Source organism: Tamandua tetradactyla, chromosome 1 (assembly GCF_023851605.1).
Source record: "Tamandua tetradactyla isolate mTamTet1 chromosome 1, mTamTet1.pri, whole genome shotgun sequence".
Classification (NCBI taxonomy): domain Eukaryota; kingdom Metazoa; phylum Chordata; class Mammalia; order Pilosa; family Myrmecophagidae; genus Tamandua; species Tamandua tetradactyla.
In genome coordinates, this window is record NC_135327.1 from 203,168,327 (window position 1) to 203,184,597 (window position 16,271).

At 34.5% G+C, this 16,271-nt stretch overlaps 1 protein-coding gene across 2 annotated transcripts in view; it reads left to right on the forward strand.

Annotated features, from left to right (window-relative positions):
• UBE3C (ubiquitin protein ligase E3C) overlaps positions 1 to 16,271 on the forward strand; it is a 183,811-nt gene that overhangs the window by 26,653 nt on the left and 140,887 nt on the right. For both annotated transcript variants that reach the window (XM_077151371.1, XM_077151380.1), the window contains exons 2-4: positions 9,110 to 9,163; positions 12,515 to 12,589; positions 13,056 to 13,202. In XM_077151371.1, the coding sequence (XP_077007486.1) occupies positions 9,110 to 9,163; positions 12,515 to 12,589; positions 13,056 to 13,202 (276 nt within the window). The remainder of the gene's footprint in view (positions 1 to 9,109; positions 9,164 to 12,514; positions 12,590 to 13,055; positions 13,203 to 16,271) is intronic.

The following is a 16,271-nucleotide window of genomic DNA, read 5'->3' on the forward strand; positions in this document are numbered from 1 at the left end:
GACAACAGAAAAAGAAATAAAATGATAACAGAGAAAAAAAAAGATTATACATACCATACCGCTTACCCCTCGCTTTCATTTATCACTAGCATTTCAAACTAAATTTATATTAACATTTGTTCCCCCTATTATTTATTTTTATTCCATATGTGCTACTCGTCTGTTGATAAGGTAGATAAAAGGACCATCAGACACAAGGTTTTCACAATCACACAGTCACATTGTGAAAGTTATATCATTACTCAGTCATCATCAAGAAACATGGCTACTGGAACACAGCTCTACATTTTCAGGCAGTTCCCTCTAACCTCTCCATTACATCTTGGTTAACAAGGTGATATCTACTTAATGCGTAAAAATAACCTCCAGGATAACCTCTAGACTCTGGAATCTCTCAGCCATTGATACTTTGTCTCATTTCACTCTTCCCCCTTTTGGTCGAGAAGGTTTTCTCAATCCCTTGATGCTGGTCTCAGCTCATTCAGGAGTTTTTCTCAATCCCTTGATGCTGAATCTCAGCTCATTCTAGGATTTCTTTCCCACAATGCCAGGAAGATCCACACCCCTGGGAGTCAAGTCCCACATAGACAAGGGAAGGGTGGTGAGTTTGCTTGCGGTGTTGGCTGGAGAGAGAGGCCACATCTGAGCAACAAAAGAGGTTCTCCTGGGGGTGACTCTTAGGCCTAATTTTAAGTAGGCTTGAACAAACCCCAAGACTGGGGGCTCAGCCTATAGCTCTGGTTGCCCACACTGCTTGTGAGAATATCAAGAATTCAACTTGGGGAAGTTGAGTTTTCCCCCGTTCTCACCATTCCCCAAAGGGGACTTTGCAAATACTTTTCCACTCACTGATCAAATCACTCTGGGATTCATCAGGGCATCACCTGGACAAACCAACAAAATCTCATGTCCCATACCAAGTTCCATGTACTTAAGGTGTTCAACCAACTATCTACAGAAGTTGTATTAGGAGATGCACTAGTCAAAGTATAAATTTGTAGCAAATAAGTAAATTTTTTTGCTTTTGTCTCACACGTAAGTTGAAATTTTAAAATATTGATTACCATCTATTTTCAGCACACTGCAGTAATGACATTCTTTTGTTTTTCCTCATGCAAAAACATTTTTAAAATTTGTACATTTAATCACTATCACTGTACACTCTAGGCATTCCTAGATTATACCATCTCAATCTTTATCGTCTATCTTTTTTTGTGATTTCATTTATGTCCCAGCCCTCCTCCCTCTATCATTCTCATATGCAGCTTCATTCAGTGTTTTAGCATAATTGTACTACAGTTAGGTAATATTGTGCTGTCCATTTCTGAGTTTTTATATTCAGTCCTGTTGTACAATCTGTACCCCTTCAGCTCCAGTTACCCAATATCTTACCCTATTTCTATCTCCTGATGGTCTCTGTTACCAACAAAATATTCCAAGTTTATTCAGTAATGTCAGTTCATATCAGTGAGACCATACAGTATTTGTCCTTTTGTTTCTGGCTAATCACACTCAGCATAATGTCCTTAAGGTCCATTCATGTTGTTACATACTTCTTAACTTTATTCTGTCTTACAGCTGCATAATATTCCATCTTATGTAAATGTCACAGTTTGTTTAGCCAACCGTCTGTTAATGGGCATTTTGGCTGCTTCCATCTCTTGGTAATTGTAAATAATGCTGCTATAAACGTTGGTGTGTAAATGTCCATTTGTGTCCTTGCCCTCATGTCCTTTGAGTAGGGACAGCAGATAGATGGGTCCTGTTTTTTTAATCCATTCTGCCAGACTGTGTCTTTTGATTGGGGAGTTTAATCCATTAACATTCAGTGTTATTACTGCATGGGTAGTACTTTCTTCTACTATTTTGCCTTCTGGATTTTATATGTCATATCTAATTCTCCTTCTTTTTTACCTTTACTCATAGTCTTCCTTTCTACACTCTTCTCCACACCTCTCTCTTCTGTCTTCGTATCTGTCTCTAGTGTTCCCTTTGGTATTTCTTGCAGAGCTGGTCTCTTGGTCACAAATTCTCTCAGTGATTTTTTGCCTGAAAATGTTTTAATTTCTCCCTCATTTTTGAAGGACAATTTTTCTGGATATAGAATTCTTGGTTGGCAGTTTTTCTCTTTTGATACTTTAAATACATCATCCCACTGTCTTCTTGCCTCCGTGGTTTCTGCTGAGAGATCTGTGCATAGTCTTATTGGGCTTCCCTTGTATGTGATGGATTGCTTTTCTCTTGCTGCTTTCAAGATGCTCTCTTTCTCTTTGACCTCTGACATTCTGATTAGTAAATGTCTTGGAGTATGTCTATTTGGATCTATTCTCTTTGGGGTATGCTGCATTTCATGGATCTGTAATTTTTAAGTCTTTCATAAGAGTTGTGAATTTTCAGTGATAATTTCCTCCATTAGTTTTTCTCCTCCTTTTCCCTTCCCTTCTCCTTCTGGGACACCCACAACACATATATTCGTGTGCTTCATATTGTCCTTCAATTCCCTGAGTACCTGCTCATATTTTTCCATTTTTTTCCCTATATTTTCTTTTTCTTGCTGGATTTCAGATGTTCCGTCCTCCAGTTCACTAATCCTATGTTCTGTCTCTTGAAATCTACCATTGTAGGTTTCCATTGTTTTTTTCATCTCTTCTACCTTGCTTTCATTCCCATAAGTTCTGTGATTTATTTTTTCAGACTTTTAGTTTCTTCCTTTTGTTCATTCCTTGCCTTCTTTATATCCTCCCTCAATTCATTGATTTGGTTTTTGATGAGGTTTTCCATGTCTGTTCATGTATTCTGAATTAATTGTTTCAGCTCCTGTATGTCATTTGAATTGTTGGCTTGTTCCTTTGACTGGGCCATATCTTCAATTTTCCTAGTGTGATTTGTTATTTTTTGCTGGTGTCTAGGCATTTAATTACCTTAATTAGTTTATTCTGGAGATTGCTTTTACTTCTTTTACCTAGGGTTTTCTTGCTGGATGAATATGTTGTCTATGTGTTCTTTGACATTCAGTTCAGCTTTATCTGGACCTCTAGCTTAAGTTTTGTTTAACAGAGGAGAATTTTTCAGTTCTTGTTTTCTTGTTTCTTGCCCTGCTTGTGTGGTGCTCCCCCCCCCCACCCTTAGGAGGGTCTACTTAGATATTATAGACCCCAAGCCATATTTTCCGAGACAAAAATGGCCTCCTATCAGGAGGAAAGAGTCACCTGTGTCGGTTTTCCCTGAGAGTGAGACCCAGCAGGTTGAAAGACTTGCCTATGAAGTTTCTGGGCTCTGTTTTTCTTATCCTGCCCAGTATGTGGTACTTGTCTGCCTGCAGGTCCCACCAACATAAGATGATGTGGTACCTTTAACTTTGGTGGACTCTCCCTGCTGGGGGCATGGTGGAGGTAGAGGAGAGGTTGCAGGCTGATTTTAATGGCTTCAAATTACCAAGCCCTGGTGTCTGAATTCCTTGAGAGAGGGATTCCACCTGAACTGGGCTTCGCCCCTCCCCTGGGGAAGGCACAGGCTCCAGACAAGTCCCCAAAAGAGCTCACTTCTGTCTATGCCTGGGGCAGTTGCAGCCTGAGAAGTCCTGCTGCTATATCCAAAGGCAGTCAAGCATTTGTAGAAACACAGCTACAAAAACCTCTGTTTCCTTCTTATTTTCCCCCCTTTTTCCATCAGCCCTGCCCCCTTGGCGCCAGGGCAAAAATGAGCAACCTCCACTTTGACCAGGTTCACCTAACTGAGGGCCTATTTTTAGTAGTCAGAATGTGTTAATTAATTCCACAATTGGCGTTTAATTGCGCTCAGTCTGTGCTGCTGGTAAATTTCCTTTCCTTTCCCCTCTGGGAAGCAGCCTGTGGGGAAGGGGGACCGACCACCGCAGCTTAGGGAATTCACGGTTCTGGGGGCGCTCGCAGCGGGTTCAGACTGGGTTATGCTGTGTGTCCAGTCACTGATGTGGCTCCAGGAGCTGTTCTGTAGTGTTTCTGGTTATTTATTAGTTGTTCTGGAGGAGGAACTAAAATGCGCACATTGTTAAGTTGCCATCTTGACCCGGAAGTCCACTACTTGTATTTTAACTGATGTGATTCAAGTTTTATTTTTTTATTTTCTGCTCTGAGTGTTAAAAATTCACACTTCTCCAAAATAATCATATCCTTTTCCCCACTAATAGTCTTTGACATTATTTGTTGAAGAATGATCTCCTGCATTTTGGTGACCTTATGTTTAGAGATGATGTTCATGTTGGCCTCCATAATTACAGATATGATCATTTCTGCTTGTCGAGTTAGCCCTTTATACCTAAGTACACCTTTGATGAACATCATTTGTGCCAAAGTAATATCTTTACAATATGGAAGAATAGGACTGATGGTGTCCTTTAGGGAAAGCTTTATGAAAGGTGTGAAATACTTAAACTGAGTATTAAAGATGACTGGGTGCTTGCTAGGTGCATGTATTGGTGTCAAGAGGGAAGGACAGATGGGGCAAAGGGAACCAGAAGGCGTTGTCAGTCAACTACGAGTAGTAGGTCAGGATAGTTGGAGGACAAGATGTGCCTGAGGCAGTCTCAGGAGGTCGTGAAAGGAAAGTAGTCAGTTGAAAGATAAGAAAGTGTTTTGACCATAATATTTCTAAACTAAGGTTATGTTTGAATTTGGTCCCTCACAGTATATTGATGGTTCTCAAATTAGGTCCTCGGGCCACCATGAAATAGAATAATAATTTATGTAAATTTGGTCAGTTTAAATAATAAAACTTTGGAAGAGATTGTCCTTTTATTTGATGTTAAGTGGTCTCTTAGAAAATGATTTAAGAGTAGTCTGAAGTTTTTCAGTTTGTTTAAAAGATTGGCAATCCTATGTGAGTCTAGCCCTCCAAACAATAATGTAGATAGATGATGATAAGCCATTGAAGGAATTTAAGCTAAAGTAAAGGATGATCTGAACTCTAAATTTTCAATTCATACTTCTTCCCTGTTATTTTTATTAACTTGTTGACTTACTTGTCAGTCCCATAGACATCTCAAAGTCCCTGAACTTTAATCCATCATCATCTGCCTTCCATCCTATGTTGTTTTGTTATTCAGATAGCCAGAGCTAGAAATCTGAGATTTATCCTCGTCTCCAAACTTTCTTTCCCTCATAGAGTTGTCAGCTTCCATTTCATTCCTATCCCTCTTTCATTCTTTGTCTTTCCTCCCCCCACCAGTTTTGTTTTTTCATGCCTCTGTGCTTCTTCTCTCCCTCTGCTGGAATATTTCCCATCTTGCTATCCTGCTGAACTTAATTTACCAATATTTATTTTGAATTTACTTTTCTTCTAAGTTCTTTGAATCAGTGAGCCAGAGTTAAACATTCTTTCTCCATGTTTTGTTTTGTCTTGTGCATACCCTCATTGAAATATATGTTTCATGAAGGCAAGGGCCTGTTTTATTCAGGCTGTATCACTTGTGTCTAGAACAATGCCTGGTTTACATTAGCTACTCAATAAATATGCATCTTTTTCTCCCACCAAACGTTGTTCCTTGGGAACAAATGTTTTATTTACTTTTAAAATATCCAGTGCCTATCTCTGTATGTGGCACATTGTAGATACTCAGTAAATATATGTTGAATGAATAGATGAGTCTGTTGTGCCTCATTTGAATATCTTGATTAAATACCATTGTTTGAGATAGCGAATACAGGAAGACACTCCTGGTTCTAATCTGCAATTTGTTTGGCAAATTTAGGTACTACGTATTAACACCTTACATAATTTATAGACAATGATTATGTATTCTGTCACCCTTTTCTTTCTAGACTGAACTAGCATTTTTGACAACCTTTGCTTCCCCGTTTTTTTTTGTTTTTTTTTTTTTTTAACATGGGCAGGTACTGGAAATCGAACCTGGGTCTACAGCATGGCAGGTGAGAACTCTGCCAGTGAGCCACCGTGGCCCACCCTCCCCATTCTTTTAGATTCCTTATTTTATCTTTTCTGGACATTCTATGTCCTGTGTTTCTCAACCCTTCAGCCTCCCCACCCTTTTCTAACTCATGCTGTATTTTGATGAACAAGAATTTTTTTCCCGTGACCACCCTTGTCCCACCAGCCGCCTTTCTGACATAACTTCCAAATTATTATGTAGAATGGAGACAAGGATATTTTTGTTTTTTAAATATAACATAGTATGATCAAAGTTAATGTTATTTTTCTAATTAATAGCACACGGGTAGTGGCTTGACCAGTCTGAATTCAGATCCTGTCTCTACCACTTTCAAACCTCACTTTTCTCATCTGTAAACTGGAAACATAATTGTTCTTTTCTCAGAGTTGACAAAATTAAAGGACTTGGAATGTTGCTTAGTATGTAGATAGTGATCACTCACTAAGTGTTAGTTTTCTATATATTTCACGAGTCCATCTTACTCCGTTGTCATGAGAGTCACTGCTCTACTCTTTACCTTTCCTTCTCTAAGGCAGACAAATTAGTGCTGACCACAAATAGGTTCACAGAGATTACTTTCCCACGTGACTTGATTTGATATTGTGATTGTTTGAACTGTCCATATATACCTTTCTCTTTTGTCTGTAAAACATAGAGCATGAGTATTCTTTGAAAGGCCCTAAATTTTTTTACTTAGAATTTCATTGTTGAAATTATCAGTTTTTGAGTCCAATGCTTTGACTCACTTGCTATGTTTATTTTATTATTTTTGAAGTAAGCTATCTTTTCAGTAGAAAATTTTATAGCCTTTGAGCACAGATAAAATAAATGACCTTTGTGTTTATGTGGTATCATATGCTGAGGGATTTAAATCTACAGGTAATCAAAGGTTAAGAATATTAATCCTCAACACACCAACATTGCCTCTTCTATTGTGACTTCTCCCATTAGCATAAGCTTCAAACTTAAAGTAGAATTTCTAGACATTCTAGCTTTAAACTTGAGTCCAATTTCACCTTTTGTGCTTACTATCTATTTTGATTTTTTAAATTTTGCAACCTAGGTACCAAGTTGCAGATAACCCAAAGTGCTATTCAACTTGTGGTTGCTCATTTTTAAAGAATACTTCGTTTTACTCATAGCAAATATTCAGTCATTCATTTAATAAATATTTGTTGAATACCTATAAATGCGAAACATTGAAATGGATAATGGGGGAAAAAAGTGGTAAGAAAAAACAGATGTGATCCTTGCATTTATGAAACTTTTAAATTAGTGACTAAATCTATTTATAGTACATTTGTTGACTGTTGTGCCAGATTATATTATTTGAAGAAGTATTAGCTCTTTATGACTAATATTTAATCAAATGATTAAATTGAACAAATGGAGATGGAGGGAAAAGAAATTAAAGACATTCGGTTAATTATTATTCATGAATAAAGATAATGACTAGAATTAGTCTATATTTTGATCTAGAAGCTTTCCATGATTTTGAATATCCTAACTTTCAACTTTCTATACTCCATTCCCCCTATTAATTCAAAACAAAATGTTTGGTCTTTGGACACGTGGAATTTATTTGAAATTCAAGAAATGAAATTTTCTGTAACGGAAAGTATTTGGAAAATTTGTTTCTTTGGCTTCAAATTTTGACATTGAAAAACGTATATTTCTACATACAGTGTTCATATATCAATGTATAATTTTAAATTGACTTAATCACTTTTTGACTCTTTTATTAATTTTTTAAAAATATAGCAACAAACACAAACATTCTTAACATATGATTATTCTGTTCTACATATGTAATCAGTAATTTACAATATCATCACATAGTTGCATATTCATCATCATGATCATTTCTTACAACATTTGAATGAGTTCAGAAAAAGAAATGAGAAAACAACGGAAAAAAATTCAAACATACCATATCCCTTACCCCTCTCTTTCATTGATCACTAGCATTTGAATCTACTAAATTTATTTTAACATTTGTGCTTTTTGACACTATTTTGATATGATATATGGTTCTGTTAAGAAATTTAAGTTTATTAGCTTTTTCTAATGATCATATATAATGTTCTATTGTAAATCTTGACGAACATATATAATATTTTGAACTTTCAATTTTATTTTGGCCTAAAACAAAATTGAAATAACCACACTCTGTAGAGTAGAATAAGTTTTGAGGGAGGGGAATTGTCTTTAAGTTTTTTTTTTATAATATTTTTTATTGTTAAATATAACATATATACAAAGGAAAGAAAACATACAATGATTTTCAAAGTACCCTTCAACAAGTAGATTTCAGAGTTTGTTATTCCACTATCTCATATTTTTCCTTCTAGTTGCTCCAATACACTGGAGGCTAGAAGAAATGCATATTTTTCTTTTTTGTGAAAAATGACATATGTACAAACAAAGTGATAAATTTCAGAGTGCATCGCAACAATTAGTTGTAGAATAGATTTCAGTGTTTGGTATGGGTTACAATTCCACCATCCATACAATGTTTAAATAAATTGGAAATAAATAAATTCCAATTTATTTCTAGCTGCTCTAAGATACTGGAGACTAAAAGAAATATCAGTATGATTTTAGTCATACTTGTTTGTTAAACCTTGCCTTCTTTAAGTGTTTTTGAAGTGTTTATGCCTTTTCCTTTTATTATTTTAGTTCTTTTTAGAAACTAAATAATTTTGTTCAAAATTTAGTTTTCCTTATGATGTAAATATGTTTTAAAATTTGATAAAAATAAAGATCTGAATTTTTTTCATTGATGTTCTATTGGGTAATTGTAGATAACACATGTAGTTGTAAGAAATAGTAGAGAGAGACCCCTTGTACATATTGTCCATTTCCCCTGATATTTTGCGGTACTGCAGTATAATATTATAACCAGGATATTGACGTAGATACTATAAACTGATCTTGTTCAGATTCCCCCAGTTTTACTTGTATTCTCGTGTGTGTGTGAAAAAAATTAGATTTTATTCTTGGAAAACTACTGAAATACTTCGATTAGATCCCTAATCTTGGGAAGAATCATTTAAACTCTTGTGCCTTAGATTGATTGGATGACCTTTAGAATCTTTTTTTGGTCATATAATTTTTGTATGAGATCATTTGAAAATTTGACAGTATAAACCTTTTACCTAATTTTCTCTTTTTTTTTTTTAGGAAGAAAAGGCTTCTCTTTTACATCGTACTCAGGAAGAAAGAAGAAAGAGAGAGGTAAAACTGTTTTGAAATACTGTATAGATAAGCATTTTTCCATAGAATTTAAATAAACTTTTACTGTTATATATATATTAGCATATATAATATCTGATTTACTGTGTATTTTTATATATATGTATGTATTGTGATTTGGAAACATTTCTGGATTTGTTGGAATTTATAGTAAGCCCTTTATTCTGGAACCAGAAAAGGCAGTTTCCAGAATTGAGGAGGGAAATAGACTTTTAGTTGACTTATTTGCTTATTATATGGCTTCTATAAGATCTAGAAAGGTTTTAGTTTAAAATTTTCATATTTCATCAAGCAAAAAGGAGAAAACTTATTGTTAAGACATTTATATTAACCATTTGTAAAGAAGGTAAAAGAAAGGAGCTATTGACATTCCTTGTTTTATGCTTTAATCTTATGGTTCATCTTTCTGCCAATAATTTCTTAAAATAGCTTTATGTTGTTGATTATTCAGCAACTGTAGTATCTTGTGGTCTGCTTTTGTAGGTAAGAGATATTTTTCAGTTCTTTCATTATTTAACAAATATTTATTGGAAGCTTATTATGTATCACGTGCTGTTTGGTTGCTGGGAATACAGATAATAAGACACAAAAGATTCTTATTTAGAGGTAGAAGACAGATATTAACCATAATACTGAGACTGTGATAAAGTGCTCTGAAGGCAATAGAGTAATGTGATAGTAATTGGGAAGGCCTCCTTTAGAGAGAGGTTAGGGAAGAACTCTTTGAGGGGGTTGTAGTTGAGTTAATTCTTGAGGAATGGGAAAGAAGCTGCCTTGTGAAAAGCTGAAAGAAGAACATTCTTGGTATGAGGAATAGCACATGCAAAGACTTTAAGGCAGGGTTTCTCAATCTTGGCACTATTGGCATTTTGGGCCAGATAATTCTTTGTTGTGGAGGACTATCCTGCACAGTGTGTTTGATGTTTATCAGCAACAAAGATTTATGCCAGTAAACCCCTCCCCCCGCCCTCATTGTGACAACCAAAAATGTCTCCAGGCATTACCAAATGTCCCCTGGGTGACAGAATTGCCATTTGCTGAGAACCACTAGTCAATCAAAATAAATATTTGTTGGATGATGGCTTTCACCTATTTTGGAAAATTCTTAGCCATTATCTCTTCCAATAGTGCTTCTGCTCCATTCTCCTGCCCTTCTTGGACTCAGATTACAAATGTATCACTATTTGCATTGTGTCCCATATGTCTTCTATACTTTTTTCTGAATATTTGTTCTTTTGAATAATTATTCTTTAGTCAGGGTATTTTCTTCTGACCGAACTTCCAACTTTAAAATTAGTTCTTTAGCAGTTGTTATATTGCTCATTGTGAAATACATCCATTGAGTTCTTAATTTCAGTTTTTGTATCTTCAGTTCTAGAATTTTCTTTGATATTTTAAATTTTCTAGTTCTCTTGTCTTTTTTTTTTTGACATATTTGTAGATTTTGAAAACAATGTTTAAACGCTTATATTTGGATCTCTTGTGGGTCTGTTTCTATTGCTTGTCCTCTTATTTCCAGCTTTTGTCTTTTTCATGCCTGATTATTTTTGGTTGAATGCTAGAAGTTCTATATGACAAATTGAAGAGATATTTTCAGGCTCTATGTTTAGAAATTCTGATACTTCCTTTTAGAGAGCATTACATTTGCTTCTGGCAGACAATAAGGTGTGTGGACAAATCACCTTTAGTATAGGGTTGAGCTGATTTGAGCTGAATTTCTGTCCCTTTGAGGACTGATCTTGTCCCTGTTCACCCTTACTCCTAAGGTGTAGTCTTGTAGGTCTCAACCAAAAGGAAGGGGTGTTGCCAATACTCCTTTCTCAGTAGACAACTGAATGACTAAAAATAAATTTTTTGAAAACTCATGGGAAAATGTATAAGCATTTAATTAAGTGTTCTTATAATTATCAAGGTAGTGAATAGATTTCAAAGCTCAGTGAAAACTCAGGGATACCCTTTTGTAACCATTTCAAGCTCAGAAAGTATACTTGAAGGATCTGATGTTGGTCTCAAACTGTGTGAGTATGTATGTGTGTTTCTAGCATGGTAGATGACATTCACAGAATAGTTGAAATGATGTAAGATCAAGTACAGATTTCAGTGTCACACCTGAGTTTGACATCTGGATCTTTTACATCTTTAGACATTACTTAGTCTTTTTGGGAATTAGTTTCTTCACCTTTAAAATGTAGTAATACTTACCTGTAAAATTATTGTGAAAATGAATATGAAGTGCCTCTCATAGGGCTGGCACATAATATGCTTTCAACCAGTGGTAGGTCCAGTGTTGATGATGATGATGGTAACAATGATGATGATGATGATGATGAAGAAGAAGAGTATATACTTTTGCTAGATCACTGAAAATTATAGATAATCTCAAGTCAATGAAAATTGGAAAGTTTTCTACTTTTAAACAAGAAAGTGGCCTTATTAAAGTAGTTGGATGTATTGTTTGCTTATATTCTATTCATTTTTAAAATGAAGTCTTTTTTTTTTAATCTTACTGTGTTGGAGCTGATGGAATTATAGAAGGTGTAGCCACTTCAGAAAACAGTTTGGCAGTTGATCAAAATGTTAAACATAGTTACCATTTAACCCAGCAATTCCAGCACTAGTTGTATACTCAAGAGAACTGAAAACATGTCCGTAGAAAAACTTGTACATGGATGTTCATAGCAGCATTATTCATAATAGGTCCAAATTGGGAACAACCCAGATGTCCATCAGTTGATAAATGAGTGAACATGAAATGTTACGCAGCCATTAAAAAAAAAAAAAGGAATGGAGTGGGCAGTGTGACAGTGGCTCAGTGGCAGAATTCTCACCTGCCATGCTGGAGACCTGGGTTCGTTTCCCGGTCCTGCCCATGTGAAAAAAAAAAAGAAAAAAGAAAAAGAATGAAGTACTGATACATGCTACGACATGACTGAACTTTGAAAACATCATTCTAAGTGAAAAAAAGCCAGACACAGAAGGTCGCATATTGCATAATTCAATTTTTTATGAAATGTCCAAAATAGGCACATTCAAAGACAGAAAGTAGATTAGTAGTTGTCAGGGGCTGGGTGGCAAGGATCAGGGTTGGGGTAATGAAGAATATCTGCTGAGAATCAGGAATTTCTTTTTGGGATGATGAAAGTATTCTAAAATTAAATAGTGATGATGGTTGCACAACTCCATAAAGAGATGCAAAAACATTGAATTGTGCACTTCAAAAGAATGAATTTTATTGTTTATGAATTACGGCTTTTCTTTTTTTTAAGTTTTAACTAGCTAAATGTCAGTTTCACTTATTCTGACCAATTGCCCCCTCTTCCCTCCATTATTTAGGAAGAAAGGCGAAGACTGAAAAATGCAATAATTATCCAGTCATTTATTCGAGGTTATAGAGACAGAAAACAGCAAGTAAGTTTGTTTTCAATTCTAAGAAAGAATTGAGAGCATACTATAATTTATTTTAAATATGCCCTTATTATAAGCAGCTTCTGTTTTGCATGTATTTTGGTATACCTCTTTAAATGAAAGTTAATGTTGATAATAGCATTTTCCCCATAATTAATTTTATTATATTTTGGAAAAGATTTATAGTTAGTTTTAGATAATAAAATACAAACTTAGGCCAAAGTACAATTGAAGATCATAATAGAAGGAAGAAGTAGAATGTTTCTTAAAAATTGGCATTTAAGGGCTATTTATTACATTTCAAGTTGTTGGTTTTTTTCCAATTTTTTTTTCCTTTTACTAACTTTACACTTATAGCATCTTAGTTGTCAGTTTTCACCAATCCTGTGCAAACATTTAATGTATATTTAGAACATAGTGATTATATCCTATATAATATGTTAACATTTTTTTTTTGTTATGCTTTCAGTATTCCATCCAAAGAAGTGCATTTGATCGTTGTGCTAATTTGTCACAGTCTGGTGGCACTTTTTCTATTGCTAGTGGTTCCAACCTTACCATTTTGGTAAGGCAGCTTCTGTTTTTTTACAAACAGAGTGAAGACTCAAAACGTTTGGTGAGTATTAGCTACATTTTTTTGTTAGCATATTTTCCAACTTTATTTTTTTTAAGTGAAAACGAGAGGTATCTGATCAAGAAGACAAATAAATATCCCCGCCAATATGTCTAGCAATTGTGAACTCTTCCTTATCTAGCTGTAATAGATCATTTCTTTGCTAATAAGGCTTTCTGTTTTACCACCTAAAATATTAGTAATAATTTTCAAAAGATTTTTTCAATTGTTCATTATTAAAAAAAAGGTAAAGAAAATGATATGTTGACCCACTTGCCATTTACCTGCTATCAGGCCTCAAAAATCAACACGTTATTTCATATATAATCTTTCACACCTTCACCTTGGCTCATTGTTAAGTGAATCCCAACATCATATATTATCTGTAAATACTTCATATAAATCTCTAAATACAGGGTATCTTTTTTAAAAATTTTTATTGATAAAGCAATGCACAAGCATAAACACAAACATTCTTATCATACAAACATTCCATATATGGTGTACAATCAATGGCTCACAGTATCATCACATAGTAGTATGTATATTCATCACCATGATCATTTTTTAGACACTTGCATCACTCCTGAAAAAGAAATAAAAAGAAAAAAGAAAAAAACTCATGCATACCATATCCCTTACCCCTCCCTCTCATTGACCACTAGTATTTCTATTTCTTCAATATCTTTTTTTTTAACATCTAATCATTGATGAGGAATAGTGTATATTTACAGTGGAAAAAATGTGTGAGTTACAAAGCTAGTTTTTAAACAATGGAACTTGATATTTTATCCAGTTTCCCAGGAGATATTAAGAGTTTGTATGTAATTATTATGTTAAATATATATTTATTTTAAATTCCTGTGTATCTGCAATAAAGATTTCAAATTGTATTAGAAGATGAGTATATGATGAAAAATAAGTCTTCCGTGCTACAAATCATACATCATCGGGCAACCCCCAATCAAATGTAAATATAGAGAACAGAGGAATACTTCATTGCTTACCTGATGTTTGGTCTTAAATCCAACATTGCAACCTGAAGTGAGCTAGGCTGGATCATTGGAAGAACTTCCTTTCCTTAAAATTAGGGCCAATATAGAGAGTCAGTAAAAGTGGCTTAATCCTCCTCTGGACTTTCCTTAAGCTGAGGCTCTTTTCCAGGTTTTCTATCAAGATTATGAGAAAAATAATCAGAAAAGTATAAAAACAGATAATTTGATTTTCTTTCTGGAAAAGGCTGTCCCAGTCCTCATGATACTCTAATCTTGTGCATGAAAGATTGGAAAGTTATACATGGGTGCTGTAGTAGATATCTATTGGTTTGTCTCTTCAGAGTACCTATTTCCTTTGGAGACCTGCTCCTGCCATATTTCTTTTCTTTTCTTTTTTTTTTTAATGTTTTTATTGTAAGAACTTATACAAACGTACAAACATTCTATGCATGATGTACAATCAGTGGCTCACAGTAGTATCATATAGTTGTGCATTCATCACCATGATCATTTTTTTGAACATTTGCATCACTCCAGCAAAAGAAAGAAAAAAGAAAAATCTCATACATACCATACCCCTTACCCCTCCCTCTCATTGGCCACTAGTATATCAATCTACTCAGTATTTTTTATTTTTTAACTTTTTATATTGTGTAATATGACATATAAACAAAGCAAAGAAAGAAAAAAGCAGTAGTTGTCAAAGCACTCTTCAACAAGTAGTTGACAGATCCCACAGGGTGTCATGGGCTACCATTACCATCATCTCAGATTTTTCCTTCTAGCTGCTTCTGCTCAATTTATTTTAACCTCTGTTCCCTCTATTAATTGTTTATTTTTTACTCATCTGTCCTTATCCTAAATAAAAGGAACGTCAGACACAAGGTTTTCACAATCATACGGTCACACTGTAAAAGCTACATCATTACAGTCACCTTCAAGAAACATGCCTGCCATATCTCACGTATAAGGTTTGGTCAGCAATGCCCAGATTCTAAAAGTGGTGTGACTCGTATGGCATTGCTTCAGAAGCCATTGATGTAAAGCTTGAAGGTATATGTACATGTTTGAATCCAGGCCTCAAGCAAATATAAAGCGGATTGTCCATGTGCAGATTCTGAAACCCTAATAATAGAATTAAAGGTAATCAGAACTAGTTAATATGAAAAAATTAACTTGAATGTTTGCAGACCAAAATGCAGGAAATGAGAATTATTCTTATATAGGGAAAAAAGCAATCTACCCAAGACTTTATGTTCTCTAATTCCCTGCTTTAGGAGCAAGCATGATTCTACTTTTTGTAGTTTATCTATCTTCAATTTTCCTGGAGTTTGTCATTGCCTTATTTTTTATTTGCTTAGTTTTTGAATATTTTGATAAGGTCTTCCTACACTTTTTAACAGTTCTATAAAATGCTTCTCAATACAAATGTTCATATGCTGTCAGGAAATTTATCTGCTGTTATCTCCCTTCCCATGGTGTGCCATTCCTAGGAACTTGCATCCTAGGAACTTGCATCAATCTGGGCTTCTTGCTTTCTAGGTTTACCAATTAACTTGCAAAAGCCTTTGTTTTGCTTCAGCTTTAGATCCTCTTTTCCTGATTCTATCATCTTTTTTGCCTTCTTGGCTTACTCCCTTATTTTATTAATATACATCCTCAGTTGACTTTCTGAGAAAGGATACATAGGAAGTAAATTTTTTTCAACCTTGTTATCTGCACTTAGTGAATAATAACAATAGTAACAACAGCAAAAAGTTAGCATTAAATGTCTAATGTAGTGGTAATAGATTATTTTTGGATGATATGAGTGCATTTGTCAAGATTGTAAAATATAGTATCAAATTCAGTCCAGAAAGCATTCAAGTATAGAATAGTATCACTATTGGTTTGAGTTTCTTTTTATTTCACAGACAACTTGAAACATAAATACTTGATTAATATATAGTTAATTCCTTATTCTTATAATGGCTATAATCATCCTTTAGCTCTTTATAATGTATATATAATATACATATAATGTATGTCCTATTTTAATTTGTTAGTAGATATTACAAATTTTAGGATGACCTATGTG